At 35.2% G+C, this 25,749-nt stretch overlaps 3 protein-coding genes across 7 annotated transcripts in view; 1 reads left to right on the forward strand and 2 right to left on the reverse strand.

Annotated features, from left to right (window-relative positions):
* The window catches only part of LOC125675520 (glutamate carboxypeptidase 2-like), a 283,989-nt gene that overhangs the window by 202,699 nt on the left and 55,541 nt on the right, over positions 1-25,749 (reverse strand). The gene's annotated exons all lie outside the window — the stretch shown is intronic.
* LOC125675867 (ubiquinone biosynthesis O-methyltransferase, mitochondrial-like) lies at positions 768-8,997 on the reverse strand. 2 transcript variants are annotated; one of them, XM_048913698.2, is made up of 5 exons: positions 8,924-8,997; positions 3,885-4,164; positions 2,902-3,144; positions 2,156-2,315; positions 768-1,577 (listed from the first exon to the last, which is right to left on the reverse strand). In XM_048913698.2, exons 1-5 carry the CDS (start codon positions 8,962-8,964, stop codon positions 1,390-1,392), a joined length of 912 nt encoding a protein of 303 aa, XP_048769655.1. In that variant the 5' UTR covers positions 8,965-8,997; the 3' UTR covers positions 768-1,389. The 2 variants fall into 2 exon arrangements, with proteins under 2 accessions (XP_048769655.1, XP_048769654.1); XM_048913697.2 differs by lacking the exon at positions 8,924-8,997 and adding an exon at positions 6,879-7,051.
* Positions 9,209-24,740, forward strand: LOC125675845 (arginine/serine-rich protein PNISR-like). Of its 4 annotated transcripts, none has more exons than XM_048913666.2 (13): positions 9,209-9,320; positions 14,707-14,813; positions 15,133-15,345; positions 15,669-15,760; positions 16,241-16,327; positions 18,084-18,222; positions 18,758-18,960; positions 19,673-19,810; positions 20,847-20,958; positions 21,620-21,673; positions 23,052-23,210; positions 23,296-24,463; positions 24,627-24,740. In XM_048913666.2, exons 2-13 carry the CDS (start codon positions 14,744-14,746, stop codon positions 24,649-24,651), a joined length of 2,460 nt encoding a protein of 819 aa, XP_048769623.2. In that variant the 5' UTR covers positions 9,209-9,320; positions 14,707-14,743; the 3' UTR covers positions 24,652-24,740. The 4 variants fall into 4 exon arrangements, with proteins under 4 accessions (XP_048769623.2, XP_056014477.1, XP_048769621.2 ...); XM_056158502.1 differs by having other exon boundaries at positions 15,133-15,318; XM_048913664.2 differs by having other exon boundaries at positions 23,296-24,740.

The following is a 25,749-nucleotide window of genomic DNA, read 5'->3' on the forward strand; positions in this document are numbered from 1 at the left end:
GTTACCACTGTCCACGTAACCAGAACCAAATATAGAGCATCGTCAAGATTAAGGGGTGCATTTGCTGTTCCAAGTAACGAAATGGTCAATGATATGATATTTAATCTAGTTTATATTTTTTAAAAATCCATAAATATAACCAACAATAAAAATGTCTTTCTTTGTTTTATTGGGTGCTGAAGGTAGCTAGCATTGCAGAAAAAATTTCGTGACTCGTTTACGTGGGTTATGAATACATGTATTTTCTGCTATGCTAGCTACCTTCATCACCTGATTAAACAACAAAGAAAGCACTTTATTGTTTATTAAAGCAAATCACTCACTGAGTACATATACAGTGAAGACTTGCAGTCATGAAAAGAAGCTTATCTCAATGATATCTGGAAGTATTCTTTATGAAAAAATAACGTTACTACTTGATATACAAGTAATGTGCATGGAAAACTACATCACTACCGTAAATGAACGATAAATGTATCTAGAGATTCTGGAGGAAGAAAAATAGTTCCTCAATACTGTATACAGGCTTATTTTGTCCTGTGGTTTTCCCCCCTTTTGCGCTTGCAAACAGTTCTACCCCATTTTAAATTTGGTCAGACACAGTAGTGTTAAAAGATAGAAAACTGCTCTGCCCAGTTTTAAATTTGCCCTTAGACAATGAAGGTGAAAGGGACAAATATAAAATGGGCAAATATTTCCCTGTACACAGTGCACATAAATGAAATGGTATGATACCTGTATTGAATTCAAATATAAACAATTCTTGGTGAAAAGTTTAAATACTTTATTTATAGCTCCTGTCAGTAGTTTGTTTAGGTATACATTATAGAATTGTCATTCAAAGGGGAGTCTGGTTGTACAAGAATAATTAGGAGCATCAACTGCTCAAGGACATAAAGGTTCCACCATATATGCAAGTTCCATTTAGATACCATTTTTTCCCCCCAATGCAGTCTTGTTCTTTACTTAAACTTAAAAAATAAAACTGACTTGTCAGTGTCTTTTGTGAATTTAACAAAAGAACAAACAAGAGTTGGAGGAAACGTAACTAAGGAGCTGAACCTATCTCCCATTACATTCTCTACATTTCAAATGTTTAATAGTGTGGATTCAAAGGTCTGAGTGAAAGACCACAATCACGATTATAGTAACATGTAAAAGGCATGCTGTCTGACAAGGTGAAAAGTAAAGCACTCATTAATATGGAGAAACACACTTTTTGTTACAGATCATTTCTGAATCAGTTTGCTCTCTCTAAGGAATTAGGTCACATTCAATTTACTGTGTGCTATGGAAACTGAATCCCAGTACTCCTATACAATACGCACCAGTAAATCACAGCATCATGAAGTAAAATTTTAGATATTAGATGATATTCATGCACACACACTAAGCAGGCTTCTCTGTTGTTTCTGTGGATTTTTCTTCACTTGTAGTGTCTTCAGAAACCGACTTGTCATGTGAATGTAACTTGACAGCATGGAGTCCATAGTTAATACTTGTGTTGCTAATCCAACTCCACCTTTTTGTCAGTGGATTGTACATCATACCGTGGATCAAAGTAGTGGAAAATCCACCTGTGAAATATTTTAAATGCATTCTAAGTGGTATCTACATTTCCTCTAGTCAATTCTCCTATAAGAGGACAACTCTTGACAAATAATTCATCCAACTTGCTGCTACCTCAAGTTACTTTTCATTATTAAAGGAGGTACTCTATATCGTCATAATGGCTGTAGTGACTTCCTCTTTGAACATGAATAAAAATATAGATTTCAGCAATATTAGTCTATTCCTTTCAGATTAAATTGCATATAGCTGAGTAGCTCAGTAGGTTAGCATGTTGACTGCTGAACTGTAGATTGTGGGTTCAAGTCCAGCAGGGGTTTTAATTTTTTTTCTTCAGATTGCTCTCTATTAAAATTGCATTTTTTGCCTTTAATAAAATAAATTTAAGTTTTCAATTTCAAAATATTGCTGTACATATCCTCCACTTTTCATCCATATAAAATTTCTCTGGTGTAGCGTTCCTCCTTAAAGTCAAAGATACTGGTGGTTTTTTGTCATAGTTTTATTAATATTTCAGTTAAATGCAGTACTCTTTCACTCATAATGATTTAACAGACTAAATCAGAATTCTGTATAGATTCCTTACTCTTGTCCAGCATAAACTGTAAATCCTCAGGCGAGATGAATTTTTCCCAGTCATGGGTTCCTATGGGAACCAAGCGTAACAGGTACTCTGCCGCTATGACCCCCGCAGAATAGGAGAGGGCTGTTTTGTTGATTGTTGTCAAAAATATCGATCCCCCAGGCTACAAAATCAACAATTATAAAATAGAATGATAAATGTATACTGTGATAAAAATTTCATCAATCCATAGATCTCGCTTTATGGTCGCATATGGTTGCATAGAAGCATTTCTTTCTGCTAACACTACTCAACATTGTCAATAAAGTTGAATAGATCTCAACTTTGTCAAAAGAGTCAAATAGATCTCAACATTGTCAACAGAGTTGAATAGATCCTTTGAACATAATAGTATTACTCCAATTTTATCTAGCACGATAAGAACTGCTTGTGCCAGAGTGACACAATAGCTCCTGCCCAAGGGCAATAAATCTGCCAAAACTTATCTAGCCCACATATTCTCGTGATATATCTATATTCCGAATTTCGATTCAAAATGTTCATGAATGACTTAGATAATGAGCAGAAACTTTGAACCAATTGAAATTTTTCAAAGTCCAAGTGGCTCAACTCTTTAATAAGAGACCAACAGGCCTTATCGGTCACCTGAGAATTATTTAAAAGTATCACTAGCCCCAGGGGCTATGAAATCTAGAATATTTTTCCTGTTCTGCATCTAATATTCAGCAACACAGAGACCAGTGACACACCTTGATAATCTTACAACACGAAGTGAGAAAAGTATCGATGTTCAACACATGTTCCACCACCTCCGAGGCCACCACTGCATCGAATGCCTCCTCATTCGTCCCCACCAGGTCCTCCACAGTGGCCTGGATGTACTTCACGCTCCCTCGTATACCTGGATCCTCCTCTAAATGAGTCTGAGCGACTTTAATGTTGTCCTCCACCATGTCCACTCCAATCACATTTGCCCCCAGTCTTGCAAGTGGCTAGAAAATGAACAGTATTACAATGCACACCATTTACACATAATCAAATTAAATATGTCCTAAAGTGTGTTTTTGTTACATAAGATACAAATTATGTATTTTATTAACTAATCAGGAGACAAGTTAGCATGGTAACAATTAAGGCATGTATAAATATATAAAAAATTTAAAGATTCATAAAATGAAATTGTACATGTATATTAATTTGGATGGTCTGATGCGAAAATGCAGCAGTGTATTGGCATCTCATCATATTGCAGTGCCAAGAAATCTATTTTTACCATTGAATTACTACCTAATTAGAATATTACATCATTAGAGATCAGTGCAAGCCTCCTGTTTTGTTCTAACATACACTATGGACGATACAAAACACTGCAATATCTGATTATTAGGAAGGCCATCATACAATGACAATCTCGAGAGAGTTTATAATATGCGTGTAATTCAAAGATACATCATGACATATCTATGTGCAGAACACCGTATAGCGGGTTTATTCTGTCGGTTTAAAATTTGGCAATTTGCTGACTCAAAGGTACGCTAATAATTTTAGTGGAATAAACTTTGGCATACAGGGAAGAGTTGTTTCTCTTTCAAATACTGAAGTCGCAATTGGGTGCATATTTGGCATGTGAAATTTTGGCAGAAAGCTATCTAACCACTAAAATAAGCCAAAATTATAACCCTGCGGAAAAAAACAGCTATACGGTATATCCATTACATTAACAGTATCGTACCTCAGATAAAATACCCCCACCACTTCCTGCATCTAAAATTTGTACACCCATCAAAGGTTTTGTGTGTAACGGAGATGGCTGGTCCTGTTTTTCTATCAAGGAGTCCCTTATCCATGGAACTCTTAGTGCATTGAGAGCATGAAGGGCCTGGAATTCTCCAATCTCATTCCACCAGGTATGCGACAGTTTTTTAAATTTTTCATGCTCTTCCTCGTCTATTGTAGTTTGGGCAATAGGACGCGAGTGGTCAGAGTGCCATCTCTTACTGTTACGTCCAAGTCTGTCAAAATAAACTGTTCATAATCTCATTCTCATATACAGTCAAACCGCGCTATCTCAAACTTGATGGGACCGAGAGAAAAATTCGAGATATCCAAGGATTCAAGATATCGAGGGCAAAATACTTAAAGAATAAGTTGGGATTTCCAAACCACTTCGACATATCCATGTTATTCAAGATACCAAAGTTCAAATGAATATCAATGATGTTTATTATCATCTGCAACATCTGTAGTACTGTTAGGTAAAATTTTGTTAGGTTATCTGACAATTATTTTCACTTGTAAAACACAATTTCATTGCTTCATTTGACTTGTAACATTACTTATATCATCTAAACTAAGTTTCCATTAAGGTGCACCATATATGATGTTCTGGGAATGACGTCAAAATACATTTAGATCCTTTGTTTCCATTTCGTTGCTATGACAATATTGCTCCACATCATATAAAGGTCACAAATCTTCAGGATCATTCATCAAATTACATTAAAGTTAATGGATTTTTTTTAACTAAATCTAATATCTAAATTATAAGGAATGGAAGTAATTCCTCCTCATTTTTAGTGGTTAATGTGTAAACAGACCCAACTTCCTTTTAATATCATACAACATGAAAAAAAAATTCACCAATGTTTTGTTAATCATAAACTTTAGTCATTTAATTCTATCATTTTTCTCGATAGAAACACTGCGACGATCGACACACTTGTAAGGTACTCTCAAGTTGACATGAAAGCCAACACACATAAAACAAATACCCCAGTTGTGCCATGATAGATATACAGTGCTCTCTAAATATATCCCCCCTGTTATAATGCCACCCCTGCATATTGCCTTAAAATCATAAAGAACAATTTCTCCCCCATGTTAACATCCCCACTATAATGCCAACCCTACATGATGCCATATGCCACTGACTTTTACACACAAATGGTCAAATTTTATAGGGTTTACCCTTGACGTGCAACAGGCTGGAAAATCGAGGTATTCAGGTGGTCAGATTAATCACAAATAATTGCTGAATCAATCTCAAGATTATCCTGGACCAAATGTTTATATAGAATGGAGCCCTAATAAATTTATGGAATTGAATTTCTTTTGACTGCTCAGTAAATTGTCTGCAATGATGAATTTGTTATATTGCCACCCTCGCTTTATTGCCCAGATTGGTCTTGAACAGAAGTTGGGAATATCTCATTGATAAAGGAACACCGCACATGTAATGAATAAATGTTTATATAGTTAATTTACATTAGAAGGGAGGGGTGTGTGAGTATATGAACAATGAAAGCATTTAACATCCATTGGTTATACATATACCTCTATAAAATAGCCAAGGCATTTATTCCCTATATACATGATTAAGGTAGTCTAGGGCATTAAATGTAAAAAATACTGTAGGAATATTTTAAAATGTATGCTTCAATGTGTAATATAGGAATGTGTTACATGCTTTAATGCATTAATAAGAAAGGAATATGTTACATGCTTCAATGTGTAATGTAGGAATATGTTACATGCTTAATGTACAATATACTGTAGGAATATGTTACAATTGCTTTAATGTGTAATATTATAGGGTTATTGAACTTATATTGGTGAATATTGGCACGAGTTGGCTGTCAAAATGCACGAGCTTGCGAGTGCATTTTGACAGCCAACGAGTGTCAATATTCACCTATATAAGTTCAATAACCCTTTTATTATATAGCTAAAGTGTTTAGTTGTTAAATTATATCCCTTTTCACTCAAACTACTCCAAAATAGACGAGAATTCATCAATATTGGCATCTAAGGTGAAGGTGTGCAATATCGGCATGCATTTCTTAACTGTTCAATATTTAATCCGTCATTAATGCATGAAGCAAACTGATTTTGTGAATGGGGACATTATAATTTATGTACAGTAAAACATTTGCTTAAGTAAATATCAAATACCGGCTCTGTCAGATTCGGAGGACCGCCGTCTGCCATTTTGGCTTGTTTACGTCGTTACGGTAACGTCAATATTGAACGCTCATATTCGGAATGTTTCGGACGCATACAATTTACGCAATGCAAAGTTAGCGTTCAATAAATTCTCAGGATAGTGAACGCTAACTTTCTCTAGATTTTACGCAGATTTTATAATAGACTATTTATTAGCTATATAATAAAGGAATAGATTACATGCTTTAATATGTAATATAGGAATATGTTACATGTTTTAAAATGTGTAATATAGGAATATGTTACATGCTTTAATGCGTTACTGTCGGAATATGTTTATACATGCTTTAACGAGTATTATAAAAATATTGCATGTAGTTGACGGTAACATTGTAAATTTTCACCCCATGAAAACCATTGTAAACCAAGGTATAGGAATATTTGCTTTATTATAGTAAACGTTTTATCAACAACAAACCAGAAAGACTTGCGTCTGATGACATTCAATCAATCACTGTCATGCGATGTTTTCTATATCAATGTAGATATTCTTGTCTATTACAAACGATGTCGTCTAACAAAAGTCAATCTACGTACGACACATGTGATAATTTTATAATATCAACCAAGTCAACCATATTGAAACTTTAAATTTCCGGTGGAGATCTGCAGCAAAAGTAGTCACGGACCGAAGGGCTGTGAGAGCAGAGCTCTCTCTACAGGTAACACGTACATACATGTTTAAAAGGAAAATATAGAAAACCAACGAAAAATTAAACCATACCTAAGGAACTTGAAAATTTTGGTCCCAATGGCGTTGATTCGAATACTAGCGCATGAACATGTATTTCTCCATTTTGAATCTCGTGTACCCAAGTTAACGTCATTCTGAGATGTTACATGAAATTCGTAAAAGCATGTAAATCTTATTTTCTTAAACATATATATAATCACTACTCGATTTAAAACGCGATTGTTCAATGCAATGTCTCCTATGTTTGTGTATTTGCTAAACACCGACGCTGAATATGACGTCACAATGCACTGTTTACATCAGTTGCATAACATTTCCCGCGTTCAATAAATAGGCGGATCAAACATGCTTTTACGAATTTCATGTAACATCTCAGAATGACATTAACTTGGGTACACGAGATTCAAACTGGAGAAATACATGTCCACACACTAGTATTTGAATTGACGCCATTGGGACCAAAATTTTCAAGTTCCATATGTATGGTTTAATTTTTCGTTGGTTTTCTATATTTTCCTTTTAAACATGTATATACGTGTTACCTATAGGGAGAGCTCCGCTCTCACGGCCTTCGGTCCATGAGAGGGCTTCGCCCTCTATTACTACTTTTGCTGCGGATCTCCACCAGAAATTTAAAGTTTTAATATGGTTGACTTGGTTGTGAGGGCCGTGAGAGCGGAGCTCTCCCTATAGGTAACACGTATATACATGTTTAAAAGGAAAATAATGAAAAATTAAACCATACCTATGGAACTTGAAAAGTTTGGTACCAATGGCGTCGATTCGAATATTAGCGCGTGGACATGTATTCCTCCATTTTGAATCTCGTCTACCCTAGTTCACGTCGTTCTGAGATGTTACACATAAAATCCGTAAAAGCATGTAAATCTTTTCTTAATCATATATAATCACTCCACGATTAACGCCATGTTTTTTGTTGTGGTTCAAACGCTATGTTTGTAAATTTGCTAAATAACGACGCTGAATATGACGTCACAATGTACTGTTTACATCAATTGCGTTATATTTCCCACGTTCAATATATAGGCGGATCAAATGTCCAAAATTAGGATGCTTTGATACAGCTCCGTCCGCGTGCTAATTTCGGGTTGTTTTTGTCCTGCTTTGGATATAGATACAAAACTTTTTTGCTTCGCCCTCAAACATGGTCACGCTGTAAAACATAATAGAGGGCAAAGCCCTCTCACGGCCCGAAGGGCCGTGAGAGCGGAGCTCTCCCTATAGGTAACACGTATATACATGTTTAAAAGGAAAATATAGGAAAATAATGAAAAATTAAACCATACCTATGGAACTTGAAAAGTTTGGTACCAATGGCATCGATTCGAATATTAGCGCGTGGACATGTATTTCTCCATTTTGAATCTCGTCTACTCTAGTTCACGTCGTTCTGAGATGTTACATAAAATCCGTAAAAGCATATAAATCTTATTTTCCTAATCATATATAATCACTCCACGATTAACACCATGTTTTTTGTTGTGGTTCAAACGCTGTGTTACGCTGAATATGACGTCACAGTGTACTGTTTACATCGATTGCGTTATATTTCCCGCGTTCAATATATAGGCGGATCAAATGTCCAAAATTAGGATGCTTTGATACAGCTCCGTCCGCGTGCTAACTTCGGATTGTTTTTGTCCTGTTTTGGATATAGATACTAATGCCAAAACTTTTCTGCTTCGCCCTCAAACACGGTCACGCCGTAAAACATATTACTATATATACCATTTGCTCATATTGTGGTTTCTGCTGCCTAATTTTATTCATTTACTGATTATTTGGCAAATAGAAATTGTTTAAATTGAACCTGATCAAAGTATGAACATTACTAAATATGTATATACATGAAGCTGCGCTCGCTCAAACGGTAGCACTGTCAACATATTAGTACTAGTCAATCTAGTAGTCAGTCAAGTGACATGGTACTAGTGAAGAGTCCATGATATTACATGCATTTGAAAAGTTAATTTTTTAATGTGTGTGAGAGAGACAATTGAATCTTATTCTATGCAAAATAAATCTAAAAAATTGGTGAATATATCATACTTAACCTTGAGATTGACATAAATCGGGTACATCTCTTGCAAAACATGATTAAATATACCGGAAATACAACTAGCACTCTATACCTGTTGCGGATGGCCTGGTCTTTCTATTTCCGTTATGTTTGAAAGAAAGAAAATAATTAAAAAAATTATTCAAACAGAATTCATTGCAGATATTTGAATATATCACATTTCATTAAGATTACTTTTCCATGATTTCCCAGAACGTTGAGATTTAACTATATATTCATATTCGGATTTTAATCGTTCGATCATCTTAGGGATAGAGGCATTGGCAAATTGCTGTAGACCCTCTACTGGGAAATGCTTTTAAGAAAATGGCTGAAACATGGAATTGAACATGAGAAATCCGAGACAAAACTATGTGTACTGAGATGAAACGGTAGGTCCTAAACAGTGATAACATGTATACTTATTTCTTATTTGATGTGTGATAAATACGCCTTCTCTATGTGTGTGCAAAATTAAGAAATACCAAAAGAAACATGATTAAGATATAGAAACTTGCGGCAAGTTGAAGTTGCTTGCGTCGATACAACATTATGATGATATCATCAATATTTAGTGCACATAACATATCAGAACGCCTAGAAACAATTTTATGGTAATAAAAATATCTTGAAATAAATAAACATTCTTTTTATAACCATACTCTCTTGTGATATACTGGAATCCCTACTCTCAGGTCCTGTACAATCTATTTACAAAGCCACTTGAAAATGATTAAGCTAGTTCTTTTAGTGCAATAGTATAGCCAACAATTCAAATAATATTCAACATGTTTATACTTTGAAGTAACCACAACACTGTTCATATTAGAGTTCAGAACAACACTGTCATTTAAGAATTTTCGTGCTTGTGCTATTGTGTGCATTGAGGCATCTAGGTACTAAGTTTAATAACCTTGCATTGTAGAATCTATAATCTTCACTTTTGAGTATGAGTACAATTTAGAGCACGGAGTTTTGAGTATGAAAATTTTCTCTAAAAAAGTTTTTTAAACCTCCAGATCTTATTGCCTATCCATTATTCTGTTTATCCTCATTGACTTTAATTCCATGCAGAAGATAGAATAATCCTAATTTTAACATTTAAAAATTTTGAATAAAAATTCTTCCTGAGGAAAATATTTACATGGATGAAATATTTTCACTAAAGTTAAATTCGATTTTTTTATGCTTTGAGATATTGATTAGATGGAATAAAATAGCTATATCGTGGTATTTCATATTGTTTTTTAAAGCTATATATAGCAAAATAAAGAAATTGTTCTGGACCTGGCTATATATATAGCTAAATGATAAAAAAAAAACCCAAACTAGGGCCTAGATAGAAATTACATGTACATATTCATTAGGGCTGTGCAGCGCACCGAAAATTTCGATGCACCGCGATTCATACCATTCGATTCGATGCACCGATTACAAATTCCGGAGTTCGGTTCGGTTTAGATTTTACTTACACCAAAACAACAAATATGACGTCCGAGTGATGTTGAAAACATGTGGTTTTTTATGCAACAAAGATATAAATCACTACTGTGTTGAGAGTTTTCACCACTCAGATACCAACAGAATATGGTCCGGAAGATCATTGCAGTTTATCATTACATATAGCATTTCTGTCAGTGGTGGAGTGAAATCAACATCGTAGGTAATGACACAGATTTGACAGTTAATATGAGAGAAGTAAATCAATAAAGGAGAGATTTTCAAAGACTCTTAATTGATAGAATTGTTGAATTTTTGCATATCAATGAAAACAATATCATATACATTTCAGATTCACTATAGATTTGTTTAATAATCCAAAACTGATGCAGCATATTAATATAACAAATTTTGATAGACTGTCAGTGTTTTCTTTTTTCTATCAAAGTTATAAAATGCCATTATGAATATATATGATGCTTACAAATGACCACACATAGTTATATAACCTGAATAAAATCAAATCAAATATGCTACTCATTAAAATTGTTAATTTTTGTATCATTAGATAAATTGGACCTAACATGAACCGAATCGAAAATAACCGAACCGTGCTGTTCTGAATCGGAACCGAACCGAATCGAGCTAACTCTGAATCGTCCCAGCCCTAATATTCATTGTGCTAGAACCAGCCAAAGTTGTATGTAAATTCCCAAACATGAATTATGAAAGATTACTCCCAAGATTCAGTGAAGGTGTCAGTCCAAATATTCAGGCTAGTCTCAGGTGAGCTGATTAGGCCCGAGTATTGCCAGCCACCTCACGATAGGATACATATTACGATATGGTCATGCGATACAATACAGTTGTCAATAATTGAATACACTGATAATCTTTACATATTGTTGTGTTTTTTACTTCCACAGTATTAGAATTTATAGAATAAACATCTCAACATCACTTTACGATCTCAACTTTTGAGTCTATCTCCTTTTCTGCCATTTCTAAATGTTAACATTTGTTAGGTCGTAAGTAGGGCTGAAACGATTCAGCAAAGTATCGATACTGTACAATATAAATGCTCGATTCAATGTTCGATTCATTGCTTCGATCTTCGGTTCGATACGTTTTTTAAAATCGGGTTTGGTAATATACATGGGGTTTGACTTGTACTTACTATTTTTACATGCATGAGGGACAAAATGTTGTCTGATAATGGTCAGACTGTTGTTAGCCTCGAGTCTGACAAAAAAAATAAATAATGAAATTAATCAGTTTAAACTACAGAGCCAACAGGCATTTTACAATTCGGCAGTTTGGAAACAGTTTACTTTTAAAATTGCAACTGTGAATCTTTGTAATTAAGTTTTCCTTCAAAGTTATTATTGGTTTCTTAGATCTGTAAAACGTATCGTATTGAAAATATATTGATTCTTGGCCTAAGTATTGCAATCCTTATTGTGAGGGGCATATCGTTTCAGCCCTAGTCTTAAGTAGATTTTTAAAGTAAGTCAATAAAAATCAACTCATACTGTTTCGCGATATATACCTTACGATACACATATATCGTGAGCCGTTGCAGTCAATACGATCACTGTATCGTTACACTTCTGTTGCTGATATTTATATTTTCATTCATGTTTTAAAAGGAAGTCAGCCATTATGGCAATGTAGTATACATCCTTCAATTGAGATTATATAAAAAATCTATTCTAGTTTTTTCCATTATATAACAGGGCTGTCACTCCCCTCAAAGTTTTACCGAATATCAGACCTATTCCCTATGACAAAAGGTGATCCATTCTCCCAATTTTATGACCAAAATTTCCCAAATGCATTGAATAATGTAAATTGAAAATATAAAGTACATTGTAAACTGGCAGCAGTCTTTGCAAAAGACATCGGACCGTCAGACCTGACCGATGTGCAGTGCCTCAGGTCGATGCGTCATTTTCTACACCGGACCGGAATGTCTCAGTGTCCGGTTTTGAGCTGTATTATTTTGACGCAGAGTCATTTAAATGTTTGTTATGAGTAAAAAATATCACACAAATCCAAATACATAAATGAATGTGATTAAACTGCATGGACCGTCTAAAGTATTATGCGAGGGGGATCCCTGGTATAGTATTACTACAGTGGAACCCCGTTATTACGTTCCCCCTTTATTACGTTAGTCCGCATATTACGTTGGAATTTCAAAGCACAAAACCATTATTTAACAAACCTATATAAAATAGACCTCGTTATTACGTTGTCCTAAAATGCCGGGACTCGGTATTACGTTGTAAAAATTCCGACAAAAACGTAATAAACCCCTAATTATTCAATAGTGATTCTCAAAATAATAAGCCATTCACACCTTGACTGCCTGAGGCAGTCACCACCTAAATTTCCTGGTCTGTTTGGGGATTAGAGACGCTTGACTGATCACGCTTCGATAGATCTAGCGACATCAATACAGGTGAATACCCCGTATAGAAGCCAGTGATAAACAATTAAATAATGTTTATTTAGAAATTGTACTCTATGAAATTTACTTCATTTTTCATATTTTGATAATCAAAGAAATAATTTCTCAACCGCCTGCGTGTTCAGCTCAGCATAGTGTGATTACCTTCGATATTAAAACTCTATTCACGGAAAGCTTTGGTACCAAACAAGAAAGACAAGATTTATCGTAGCAATGTTACAACCGCTTGGGTAACTGCTTGGACATAGGTGATTAAAGGTGTTCAATTAAAAAAATTGTTCGTTGTTTCGACATGCAGCTTGGGTGTTCGTAAATCTCGTCCATACATACACCAATCTATCGGCCGATTCGTGCACAGCATTTACCTCGGTGAATATTTAAAATCCCTTGATGCGCACGTGATTTTAGTGCCATCATTTAGCGTTATAAATGAAATCTTCGTGCATCATTATATTTTTTTTTTATGTGGATTGCGCTTAAATTGTTCTCCGTGTTTATCGTTGGTGAGAAGTGTGTAAGTGTTGGGTATCGTGTGCGTTTTGTGTCTATAGTTTTGTTGTTTTTTGGGCGGGATTTTTTTTATTGTGTTGTGTATTGTGTAATTAGAGAACTTAATAAAAACGATGTTTTGTTATTTTTTAAATACGAATGTTGAATACGAACCGGAACGAGTTATTGAGAGAAATTTACATGAACGCATTGTTTTAAAGTTGAACAAAATGGCGGTCCAAACGAATGCAGAAAAAGCAACGTTTATCAAAACATCCTTATGTATCCTACACCGAAATAAAGAAAAGGGATAAGAACATGAAGAATTACGGACATTAAAGATAAGATGTAAATAAAACAAAGTATCATAGTCTTTTAAACAAAGAAACAGTAAAGATATATTCACACACCCCTTCACGGAGTACCAACGGATGATATACAATTTCCAAATGATATTTTTAACGGATTTAACTGGGAACGTTTATTACGTTGCCCCCGGTATTACGTTATTTTATCGTGACAAAATGGAAAACGTAATAACGGGGTTCCACTGTAGTATAATAAAATAAGATTTCCTTGGTTTTGCATTTTCACGTGTTTCACTTTTTACATTAGGTTTTTCGGTCTGACAAAATTTGGTTCGGTCCGGTGTGTTCATTGATTACACAGGACCGAATGTCCTATGTGGTCCAAAAAACTTTCGCATAGACTGTGGCAGGGGAATATTCAATGAACAGATTCAAGAACTGAATAAATTTGAATGAAAAAAAATGGTTGTTTTGTTATTCTTGTATTTCAAAAAGAAGCAGAATTTGTTTTTCCATCTTTTATTTTTTTGAAAGAACACTTTGCAGTTGTATAATCATATTTGTACCATAAGTTGATATAAATGAAGAGCTTTTTGTTGTTGATTTTTTTCCCATTAGTTATACATGTATAGAATAAGAGAATTTAAACTTGCATTTCAAATGGATAATATGATTGATTATGAAAAGATGTATAATTTATTAAATGATGATAAGTTAACAACAATGATTTGCTCAAGATTTTAATTTTATCAAGCTCACCCAGTTTTTGTGCACAAAACTGTCAGGGATAAAAATGTAGTTTTCACTTATCTAGATATATACATGTATATTAATGGGAAAACTATTGGTTTTCTCGTGTTTTTCTAATGTAAAGGAGCTTTTGGAATGGTAGCCCTCCCAAAAAATGTCAGGGTGGGCTGTATCATTTTTGGAAGGTGCAAAAGTAACACTCAACTTTAATAATCAGAATCCATCATCACCTGATTTCCTTGGGAATCATTCACTATAAAGGAATACATCATTTTAATACTAGAGTGTAATCTTGTGTTTTCCTTTCATGTATTTCAGATTTATGTTGTACTGAATTCTAAAAGGAAAAAAAAAGATGTGGGCTAATCCATGGGGCAGTGGGCCCATTCAACAAGCAGCATTTCAGGGTATGCCGAATGACCAAGGTAATTATCAGATGGACCACTCAAACGTTTGACATTTAAGAATTTGTTGCATGTATTGTATGAAGTATAAATGCATTATTTTACAGTATTTGGATGGAAAATTAGTGTTTATAGAATTATTTAAACTCTTTCAAGAAAATTAGAATTATTGATGTGAAATGTATCATGATACATTAAAATATGATCTGCTGATAAAGAATCTATATTCTATAGTCAGTGAAATAGACATCTCAATTCATTGACCTGTATAGGTTTTTAATACATGTATAAAATCATTATATGAACAGTTATTGAGTGCTACTTATGCCTGTAATTGTAGTCGATTGGGCTGCACTTGCAAAGCAGTGGATTGCACAAAGAGAAAATGTAGCAGACCAGCAACCTACCATGCCAATGGGTGGGGCTCCACCACCCCCACCTCCGCCCACCAGTGGTGGGACTGGGGGCGATGATATGGATATTGAAGGAGACAATGAAAATAATTCACAAAGCTCCAACAGCCACGGTAATATGCCAGTTTATCAGAGTCAAGGTAAATGTGGTTGATTTTTTATATGATATTTCATTTTTATCAATCATCATTATAATAGTGTTTTTATATATGTATTTTATACCATTGATAGGGGTATTCTATGTTGATATATTTTATATCTTTATTAAATGAAATCGCTGACTTCTCCATCTGACATATAAACTTGTAAATTTAGAAAAAAGAAAAATATTTACAAAATATAAGTGTAGTGCTCTGCAAATCAAACATTTATATCCCCATTAAATAAACAGACTAGATAATTCCCAATTTCTGATGTTTAATGTGATCAGATGCCTTTATATCTTTATTATGCTCTATTGTAGATTACAGTCATCAAAGTTGGGGCTGGACAGGGCTGCCTAACTGGAACATGAATGTAGCCACAGGATGGGACGTGAATGTTGGAGAAGGCAAGGTGCTGTAACATTTCAGCTCACCTGAACAATAGGCTCAAGGGAAATTTTCTGATCAAGCTGTCTGTTATTGGCACCGCTCTAAATTCTTAAAGGGGAGATAATCGAAAAATAGTAAAAATTAAATTAAATTTTGAAATAAAAATCTTCTTAAGAGCCATGAGACTAGATAAGCCCAATCTTGAATGAAAGCTTACTTATATAACAAATATTCAAGTGTTTTTAAACCATGACCACTGGGGCTTGGGTGGTGATACAATAAGGGTTTAGAGTTTTACATATTGATATGCATGGAAAATTTAAAAAAAAAATCTTCTCATGAACCATAAGACTATAATTTTCAAATTGATTAAGAGCAAATTTTAAAATCACATTGAAGGTAGTTTTGAGGTAGCACTATGAAAGAGATAACAGGACGTTGCCATGTTGAAGATTCTGTTGCACTTTTGTCACATGATACATGTAAATCCGCTCTTTTCCAGAATCCACAGACGTTTGACTACTCCCACCAAGGAAATTTCCCCCCAGCATTTGATTATAATCATGGAGGAGAACCATACAGTTACCAAGTATGCTGACTCTTATCACCGTATTGTATGAAACTGACAGAATCCAATATTGTTATTTGTGGGGTTTTTTTGGTTGTTTTTTTTGCCTCTGTGGCCTAGTGGTTAGACAATCACGCTCATAATCACACGGCCTCTCACCTCTGGTCGGCACGGGTTCGAATCCCGCTCTCGCCAGTAAGTGAGAAAGTTTCCCAGTTTACTTTCGGAGGGTCGGTGGTCTCTTCCCAGTTACATTGTATCTGGGTTCTCTCTTCCACCAACAAAAACTGGGTGCCATTATATAACTGAAAAATTGTTGAATGTGGCGAAAAACATGGGGGGGAAAAATCCTAAATAGTGATTATCTAAAATTCTTTTGTCATATTCAGTGTATCAGAATGAGGTTTCATTAAAGTTAGAGGTTTGCACTTGATTTGTGCTGTTTAAGACATGCTGTGTACAGGGAAATATTTGCCCCCATTGTCAGTGGGCGAATTCAAAACTGGACGAAAATGTTTTTTCTCTTATATCTTTATTAACACAACTGTGTCTGCAAATTCAAGAGGGGCGAAAATAACCCTGTATACAGTGTTTTTTATTTCCACATTGATGACAAATTTTAAAAAAAATATATGTGTAAAAGGAGGACAAGGTAGGATATAAAAGTTCCTTGTTGCCTTATTTTTCACTTAAATTTCAAAATAGACATAAAGTCATGAAATCTATTATAAAGTTATTCAAGATGATGCCTTAGTAAAAATAAATTATTGTAATCATGAGTATAAGTGTCTAAAGCCACCTGTTTGTTACAGGTTTGTGCAAATATTTGGTTTCAGAAGAAAATTGCACAATTTTTCAAAATTTTACATAATTTTTGCTGAGGGAAACGTGAAGCACACGTTTGTGTATGTCCCATTTTTAGCATGGCTGGTAGGAATGTCCAGAGAGTTATTATCATGACCCTGGCAGTGTTGTCACACTTTGAGGAAAGAACTTTTAACTTTGGCTATATCTTTTGAGCCAAGGGAGATTTGGGTTTTGATGTTTCACATAAATTCCTCATGACCTTTCTTTTCATTTGGTAACCAATCCTTTTTTCCTTGGACTTCGACCTTTTTTTTCCAAAAAATTTTGCCTTCCCGTAATTCTTGTTATACTATAGTTGCAGCAAAAACATGTGTACAAAATATATAAGTTCTAAAGGTAGGCAGTTGCGTGTTTGATTTTTGGCCAGAAATAAGGAAATTCGGATTTTCATTAACTTTTGTATCATGTGAACATCTAATATGTCGTAGACATGATCTGGGTTATTGAATAATGATCTACATTCTTCTCAAAATGAGGTTCATATAATGACCTTTTTCTACCTTCTCCTTTGCGGGTCACAGTGCATGTCATTGATCTACAATGTGGTAATCTTGACCTTTTTGCACTTAAAATGTACTTTTTATTTATACGCATTTATAATCTAGTTAATTTAGTATCAACACAACATAAGCATCAACACAACATAAGCAATATAAATTGATCATTTTATCAAATTAATGCGCTCCTGTCTTCTGACGGTATAGATATTGAAAAGTTTAATACTGATTCTTGCATGCTGAACATTTGAGTAAACTTACCTGTCCAATCAATGAAATATTCTGTCTCTTCCATGTAGTGGAAAGGAATTTTTGATGGAGAAAGATTGTCCAAAGTATTAAACATACAGATCTCTATGCTGTTCTGTTCATGTGGAATACTTATTAATTAAAATGATGAAATGTTTATTTAGGGAGGCAGTGGGGATTATAACCATTACTGGGATGGGCAAGATGACGATGACTCCCAGAATTCAAGATCCTTCAGGAACAACCAGCATGGAAGCCAATATCTAGCTCCACCTGGAACTGAGGATGAAAACAGTGGATTAGGTTAGAGATATTTGTATATTAAGTTTACCATGTCTTATCTTCCACAAGGAGTTTAAAACGGTTATGATGTTAGGTAGAACCATCACCTCTCTCTCACCCCCCCCCCCCCCCTTTTTTTTTTTACCTGTGGTGCCACTTCATATTGTTTAACTCACTGATGTTCACAACTTGATGTCTCCAAAGTAAACATCTACCAGAATCACAACTCTTTAAATGTATCCTGGATTTGGATTTTATAAGTTGTGGGGATGGGTATCAATGTCTTGTAAAATCATAATTATATGCATTTTCGATATTTTGAACATGTCATTTAAGGATACGGTGAATGAAAGTGATCTGTTTATTGTCTTGGGGTGACAGTAATGCATTGATGTGGGTGGATGAGTGAGTGTGTGCCTGTGTAACACTTATATAAATAGAGGAGGCATGTGATATATGCTCATTCCGTGGTGTTCATGGAAAACAGTTTATACATGTATTTGTATTTTGGTTTGAGGTAAACTTTTCCGTGTGTTAATGTTCTAAATTCTTGCAGATGCTGCTAAAAGAAAAACTCTTCCAGCTTGGATCAGAGAAGGTTTAGAAAAAATGGAGCGGGAGAAACAAAAGAAGATGGAGAAAGAAAGGTTAGAAAAGGAGAAAATAGAAGCGGAAAAGCAGAGAGAAGAAGCTGAGAAGGAAGTTATGGAAGATATGACAGAAGACGGTCAACCACATGTTCCAAAAAAGAGCAGATTTGTAAGCGTATTTTCTAGTTTCTATCAGAAAAGCAATGATATGTTTTCTGAACACATTGTAAAACTGATATATTGCTATTGAAAGTTGTAATTCTATTTGATGCAGTCCAAACAAATGACTTTGTGAAGAAGAACAACTGAACATGTTTAGTGGCACACAAACATGTGGTACTGGTAGTGTGTCTGATTCCATAATCTGATGTGTTGTTTCAGTGGCAAGTTCAGAGTGAACATTTTTAATCATTTTGAAGAAACAAAACAGATCACCAACACATTATGAAAATGCAGTGTCAATTTTATTTGCTTGACCGGTTTCGACCTTAGGACGGTCATCATCAGAACAATTATACATGAAGTGAATTTACTGAAGTAAAAAAGAAATGATTGATTGAATATTGTTTAATCTTTCACTCATATGGAGACGTCACCATTGCCGGTAAAGGGCTGCAAAATTTAGGCCTATGCTCGGCGCTTATGGCCTTTGAGCAGGGAGGGATCTTAATCATGCCACATCTGCTGTGACATGGGGCCGCAGTTTTTACGGTGTCATCCGAAGGACCGCCCCATTTAGTCACCTTTTACGACAAGCAAGGGGTACTAAGGACCTATTCTAACCCGGGTCCCTACGGGAATCATTATGAAAAGAACATTGTTAAAGTTACAATAGTCATGTTGATTCTGTAGATTTTAATTATCATTAATTTTCATTGAAGGATTCAGATGATGAAGAGGAGAGAAGATCAGTGTCTCCTGCTCCAGTTAAGGAGAGGCCGAGATCTCCAGAACAAGCCAAAAAGAGAAGCCCTTCCCCGCAAGAGTTTAAAACGGAGGAGGAAAAACAGATGGAATTTGTAAGTGTTTTGTCGTCGATTCATATACTACAATATTATTTGTTTTTGTGCAGTTCAATTTTCATTGGACATGCTCAGATATATAAATGAAATTCTTACTCTTTTGAAAAATAGAAACTGAACAACAACCATTTGACCACAAAATCAAGGTCATGAGCATGTCTATTCTTCTCCAACCATGATAATTGGACCCTATGAAAATAAATGACCCTACAAGAAATGATAAGTTGATCTATGACACATTTCATTTAAATCTCCCAAACAAAGTTTAGATATTTATGATTTTGTTCAGTTCTCATTCTTGCGCTTCTGCTTCTCTTTCTTGCATCTGAAAATACCTGTGGCTGTTTCCTTACTGGTTGCAAGTATTTAATACTCAAGGATGTTATAGTTCAATGTATCTAGTTATGCAGGAAGGGTTGGGGGGGGGGGGATCAAGATCAAATAGGGGTGAAGTCTTCTTACATAGCACTCACTGAGAAAAATTTAATACGCCAGTTTCGAGACCAGAGCTCTCCTGTGTAGGAGGTACATTAGTAGAACTTTGAGTGCCTAAGTGGGACAGAGACTGAGTGAACATACAGTCAGTGAGGAAGACGATGAAATGTATTAAAAGCGGCTTCTCTTAAAATGAGTAAATGTAGGAAATCCAAAATACCATCAAAAGAAATGTTTTACTAAAGTAGAAACATATTCTGGATATGATACCCATGACCAACGAAATTACGTGATATAATAAGAATTCCATGTATTTAATTACTCCCTGAATACTTATCACTTACTTAGTTTGTGTATCAGTTGAATTCAGGGGATGAAACAGCGTATGAGAAAAATACAGAGTACATTTACTTATGCAGTGATGAATATTCGTCCCACTCCCACATGTAAACAAGTTGTTTCGTGCCTTATGTATGAGAGTTCTTCAAAGGGAAATAACCTGAACGTATCTAGAAACCGGCATATTCCATAATGTGTCTTGCTTTAATTTAAGGATATGCATTAACTTTTAGAAATCAATTTGTTTTACTTATTGCAGATGATGAAAGTTAGAAAGATGCTGACAGAAATTCTTTTGGATGTGACCAACTCAGAAATTGAAAGTGTTTGTAAAGAGGTGTTCCATAAAGCAAAAAACAGGGCTGCGAAAGGTAGTGATGATAAAACTCTGAAAAGTCTACTTCTGGGGTATTTTATTAAGGGCATAGACACTTGTTTTGTGAAGTTTGATTTAGAAATTTTATACAATATGTGCCAAAGAGGCCAGTGGGTGAACTTCTTAAATGGAAACTCTTATATGTGTATGTATATAAATAAAGTGAAAGTGAAAGCATTAAACCAGAAAATGAAAAACAATATTCATAAGGTGCTTTCCATACGGATGTTAAGTTTGATATGTTTCAATAAATGTATCAGCAATGCATTTTCCTGTATATGCACAATTTACATCTGGGCTAGGAGAAATAAAAATTATCAATGGAGTCATGAAGTTTTTGAAAGTTGCATCTGAGGTCGTCAGACTGTGTACTAATAAAAATGACTCACACATACATGTACTTACATGAAATAAATTGTGGTATGTGTGTGTCAAGAATAACAGAGATGAAATATAGGTATTCAGGGCACGTTCTGAAATATTCCTAGCCTGGTTGTTGCAATCCATTTGTTTTTCAGATAAATGTAATACAGATTTGTTTTCACAGCACAGAGAGCAATATAGGGGAGAGATAATTCCTTATCCAGCCTCTTAATTGTATAGATATAGAGTTATCTGATGAGGAACTAATTATGTTTGTATAATTGTACAAAAAGCTCCAGCAAAGCAGCTCACCAGGTCTACTGCTTTAGCATCTTTGACTGGCTTGGGTAAGTAAATACCAATTTTTCACTTAATTGCTTGCAAGTGATAGGAATCAAATTTCATTGCTTGTGAACAAATTGCACTGACTCCACTGACTATCTAAAGGTCAGATAATGTCCTCTTTTTATCGTCAAGACTGTCTTGATGTGAGTTTGTTTCCCTTGTCAGAGCAGTACATATGCCATAAGATGTGGGAACTGACTGACTGGGAAGATAGCAATACAAATGCAACAATATTTTATCAGTTCTATGGTGTTAGCATTGCAGATATAAATACTCAATATGTATGATATACTGCATATAATACTTAGCTTACCCAAGGGCTGAAGTGAGCTTTTCTGATTTAATGTTTGTAATGCTGTCTATAACATGTGTCTGTAGATGCCAACATTTTTAAAAGAAAATTTCACAGTCCATTGCAACCAAGCTTGGTAAAATGTATTCTGGTGAATAGCTATAACCTCATTAAAAGAGGATATGTATATAGATATAAAAGAGTGTCACCAAAAGTCTAGAATCAATAATATCAGTAGTTAAATAAAACCATTTCACATTTACTCTAGACTTTGAAAGGTGGTACCTTGCTTTGTATTTACCTGTCGTTCAGTGATAATTTGGATGACGAGGATTGCTGACATTAGATAGAATGTACTTTTAAGTAAAAGTTGGCCTATTGGATAGGTTCTGTCTTTTCCCATTAGTTCTTGTTGCTATATCAATGAAACCCTAATGACACTTGCGTAACTTCAAGACATGCGACATTGATAAAATGTGACACTGTTTGACAGAAGTATGATGCAAATATTAACAAGATACCACCTTACAAACTAAAAAGTGAATGTGAAATAGTTTATAAAGTTTCACTACGATTTGTGTTGAATCACACTAAGAACTCAAAGTTCTGTACATGAATATACATGTATGTAGATGACAGATCTTATCAAGAACAACAAGGCTTTGTGAAATATTTACACAAGCTTCCTCAAGTAGAGAAGATTAAAGTTTGTTGAACTGAATCCCGTGGCACAATAAAGTGTTTGTCCTGAAAAAGCAAGATAAACCTAGGTGAGCAGTGTGGCCCAGGGGCCTCTGACATGTATACTTGATGAAGTGAAATTCTGGCATAGTATTCATGTGCTGTTGGTCCAGAAATTTAATTTTATAAGCGAGAAGAAATTTTAGTGAACTGTTAATTACTGGTATGTCCTTATGGACACAGCAGTAAGCAATAGAAATTGTCATTAAAAGTAAACTTTCATAAATTGCAAAAATGACAAAAGTTAAAGCTTTGCAAATGAAATGGTAATTACAGTAGAAAGGTAAGGTCTAATTAAAAAAAAAAACCTGTACAGAATCTTTGGTGATTGTGTAGTGATATTGTAGGTCTGACAGGGTATGGCAGTGGTAGTGAGGAGGAGGAGGAAGAAGAAGATGAAGAGGAACCAGACTCTGATGAGGATCTAGAGGAGAGGATCCGACAGAAAAGGGAGGCATATGAACGCAAAATTAAAGAGGAGGGCATTTATAATGAGGATGAATTAGGTATATGCTTTGACTTTACATTCAGAAAAAATGTTTTAGAATACATGTACAGGATGATTATTTAGTAATTATTTTTAAATCACAGAACCAGAGGCACCAAAAATCTTCAAGGATCCAATATCAGAAAAACACAGCTATCCATTTCAAAACAAGTACAACGGAATTCCTGGTTTAGATGTGAAATCTGAACCTGAAAATAATTTGGAATCTAAAAAACACTCGAAAGATTCAAAAGTAAAAACAGAACACACAATGCATAAATCAAAGAAAATTAAGAAAAATAGGACTTCTTCGAGTAGTAGTTCTAGTACAACGGGAAGTTCTAGTGACTCCGACTCTGTTAGCTCTGATAGCTCCTCGAGTTCTTCCACTTCCTCAAGCAACTCGGATAGTTCTGTCAGTGAGAAAAGAAAAAAGAAAAAGGGGAAAGGTTCTTCATCTAAGGTGGTGGGAAAGAGTAAGAATAGGGAAAAAAGTATCAGTAAGTCTGACAAGAGTAAGGACAGGGAGTCTGATTATACAAAGGATAGGAGAAGGAGTAAGGGGGAAGATCTCGACAGAAGTTTTAGTAGGACTGATGAGAGACAGAGTAGCAAAGATGAAAAGAGTAGGAAAAGGAAAGATTCACGCAAAGACAGTTCTCGAGTGTCGCGTGACAGGAGCGATAGTAGGGAGCGTGACTCTGACAGAAAAAAGTCAAAGAGGCAAAGAAGTAGAAGCAGGTCAAGGTCAAGAGATAGGTATAGAAGTAGATCAAAAGATAGGGGGAAATACAGGAGCACAAGTAGGGAAAGAGACAGGGGGAAATACAGGAGCACAAGTAGGGAAAGAGACAGGGGGAAATACAGGAGCACAAGTAGGGAAAGGGAAAAGAGACATAGAAGCAGGTCAAGGGAAAGGAGAAGGAGTAGAAGTAGGTCAAGGGAAAAGAGGCGTAGTGGAAGTAGGTCAAAGGATAGGAAGAGGAGTAGAAGTAGGTCAAGAAGGAGGGATAATCATAGACATAGTGACAAATATAAAGATGATGAAAAAGGGAAATCCCGTCAGTCCTTAGACTCTAAAAGTAGTAAATCTAAATCCAAAAAAAGGAGAAGGTCAAGGTCACATTCAGACAGTGATGATGGACGAAAGAACAAACACAAAAAATCAGGAAGGAATCGATCAAGGAGTCCCTCAGAAGAATCCAAATCCAGCAGTCACAAAAAGTCTGGTGGCGGTAAGAAGTCCAGACACAGGTCTAGCTCCAGCTCAAGGTGGGAAAATCTCAGCTTACTTATCATATGTCCACTGTTGGTGCTTTCGTTGTATTAAAGCTTTTACGTTCAAGTATGTTGTGTGTTTTTAAAGACTAATTGATATGGGTAGGTAATAATAAGCGTTGTTGTTTTATGTAGAGAAAATTCTGTTTTGTTTCAGGTCCAGATCTCCGAAACGAAAGTAAAGAATTGAGTTCCTCCAGTTTTGTAGCAGTTTGCACACCACAGGATTTTTGTTATGCTTCTTATGAAATAGATTTTAAACCTTTGAAAAGTGTTTGTGTTTACTCGTTGTTTAATAGAAATGATGCCTCTAGATGGACACGGTTGTAGACAGTCAATCACATGTTATTATATCACTGGACCAGATGAAGCAGCAATCTTGTTGACCATGTTGATTGCCCGAACTAAATGTAGCAGTATGAAATGAAATAGACCTGGATAATTCTACCATGTTCCACCATTAAATGAACCAAAAAGCCAGCTATATACAATGTAGCTTGACATTGTGTGCAATGATTATACTGTACACTAAAGAAAAACATGCATGGAGTACAAACATCACCGTAGTAGAATAGAAATTGGTGAAGCTCAAGTCCGAAGGATGAGTATGAGATCAAGGTGTTTAACTTTGTTTCTAAAAAATCTCTGGACTGTTTTCATCAACAGACTCCTCTTACTTGATCATTGCATTGTATTTCGTAAACCAGACTAGTGATTTAAATGATAACAACAAGCAAGATCCATATCCGTGTAATCAGCAATCGCCACAAAATCGCAAATCATATCGTCAGTAAAAATCATCATATCGTTATGGAATGTAGCACCACGCATCAGTAAAAATTGACTTGGTTTGTCGAGAATATGTGATTCATGGTAAACCACCTCTGAAGGTAGATTCACGGTTTGTAAAATCCGGGTTCAGTTTCCAAATTGCATGTGATCAAATAGTTGTACCGGTAATCAAACACGACGTGATATAACATGATTTTATGAATGAAAGGTGAATATAATGAACAGTGATCAATCTCGTAACTCTTATAAGCAATACAAAATAAAGAGTTGGGCAAACATAGACCCCTGGATAAAGCAGAGGTGGGATCAGGTGTCTAGGAGGAGTAAGCATCCCCTGTCGACCAGTCGCAGCCACTGTGAGCCCTATATCTTGATCAAGTAAACGGAGTTATCCATTGTCAAAGTCAAAGTGCCAAGAACGGTCTTGACGTCTAACAATCGGTAAGAAACACGTCCGACAGCATTTGACCCAATAGTAGGTTGTATTG

Source organism: Ostrea edulis, chromosome 3 (genome assembly GCF_947568905.1).
Source record: "Ostrea edulis chromosome 3, xbOstEdul1.1, whole genome shotgun sequence".
Taxonomy (NCBI): domain Eukaryota; kingdom Metazoa; phylum Mollusca; class Bivalvia; order Ostreida; family Ostreidae; genus Ostrea; species Ostrea edulis.

Excerpts from the sequence above, each read along its gene's own strand:
- LOC125675867 (XM_048913697.2), bottom strand. The coding sequence starts at position 7,036 with ATGTTTAAGAAAATAAGATTTACATGCTTTTACGAATTTCATGTAACA. Across the intron at positions 4,165-6,878 it reads AAAATTTTCAAGTTCCTTAG|ACTTGGACGTAACAGTAAGA; the intron begins GTATGGTTTAAT and ends TTATTTTGACAG. Across the intron at positions 3,145-3,884 it reads GTGGGGGTATTTTATCTGAG|CCACTTGCAAGACTGGGGGC; the intron begins GTACGATACTGT and ends TTCATTTTCTAG.
- LOC125675845 (XM_048913664.2), top strand. The coding sequence starts at position 14,744 with ATGTGGGCTAATCCATGGGGCAGTGGGCCCATTCAACAAGCAGCATTT. Across the intron at positions 15,761-16,240 it reads TGAATGTTGGAGAAGGCAAG|AATCCACAGACGTTTGACTA; the intron begins GTGCTGTAACAT and ends GCTCTTTTCCAG. Across the intron at positions 19,811-20,846 it reads AGGAAAAACAGATGGAATTT|ATGATGAAAGTTAGAAAGAT; the intron begins GTAAGTGTTTTG and ends TACTTATTGCAG.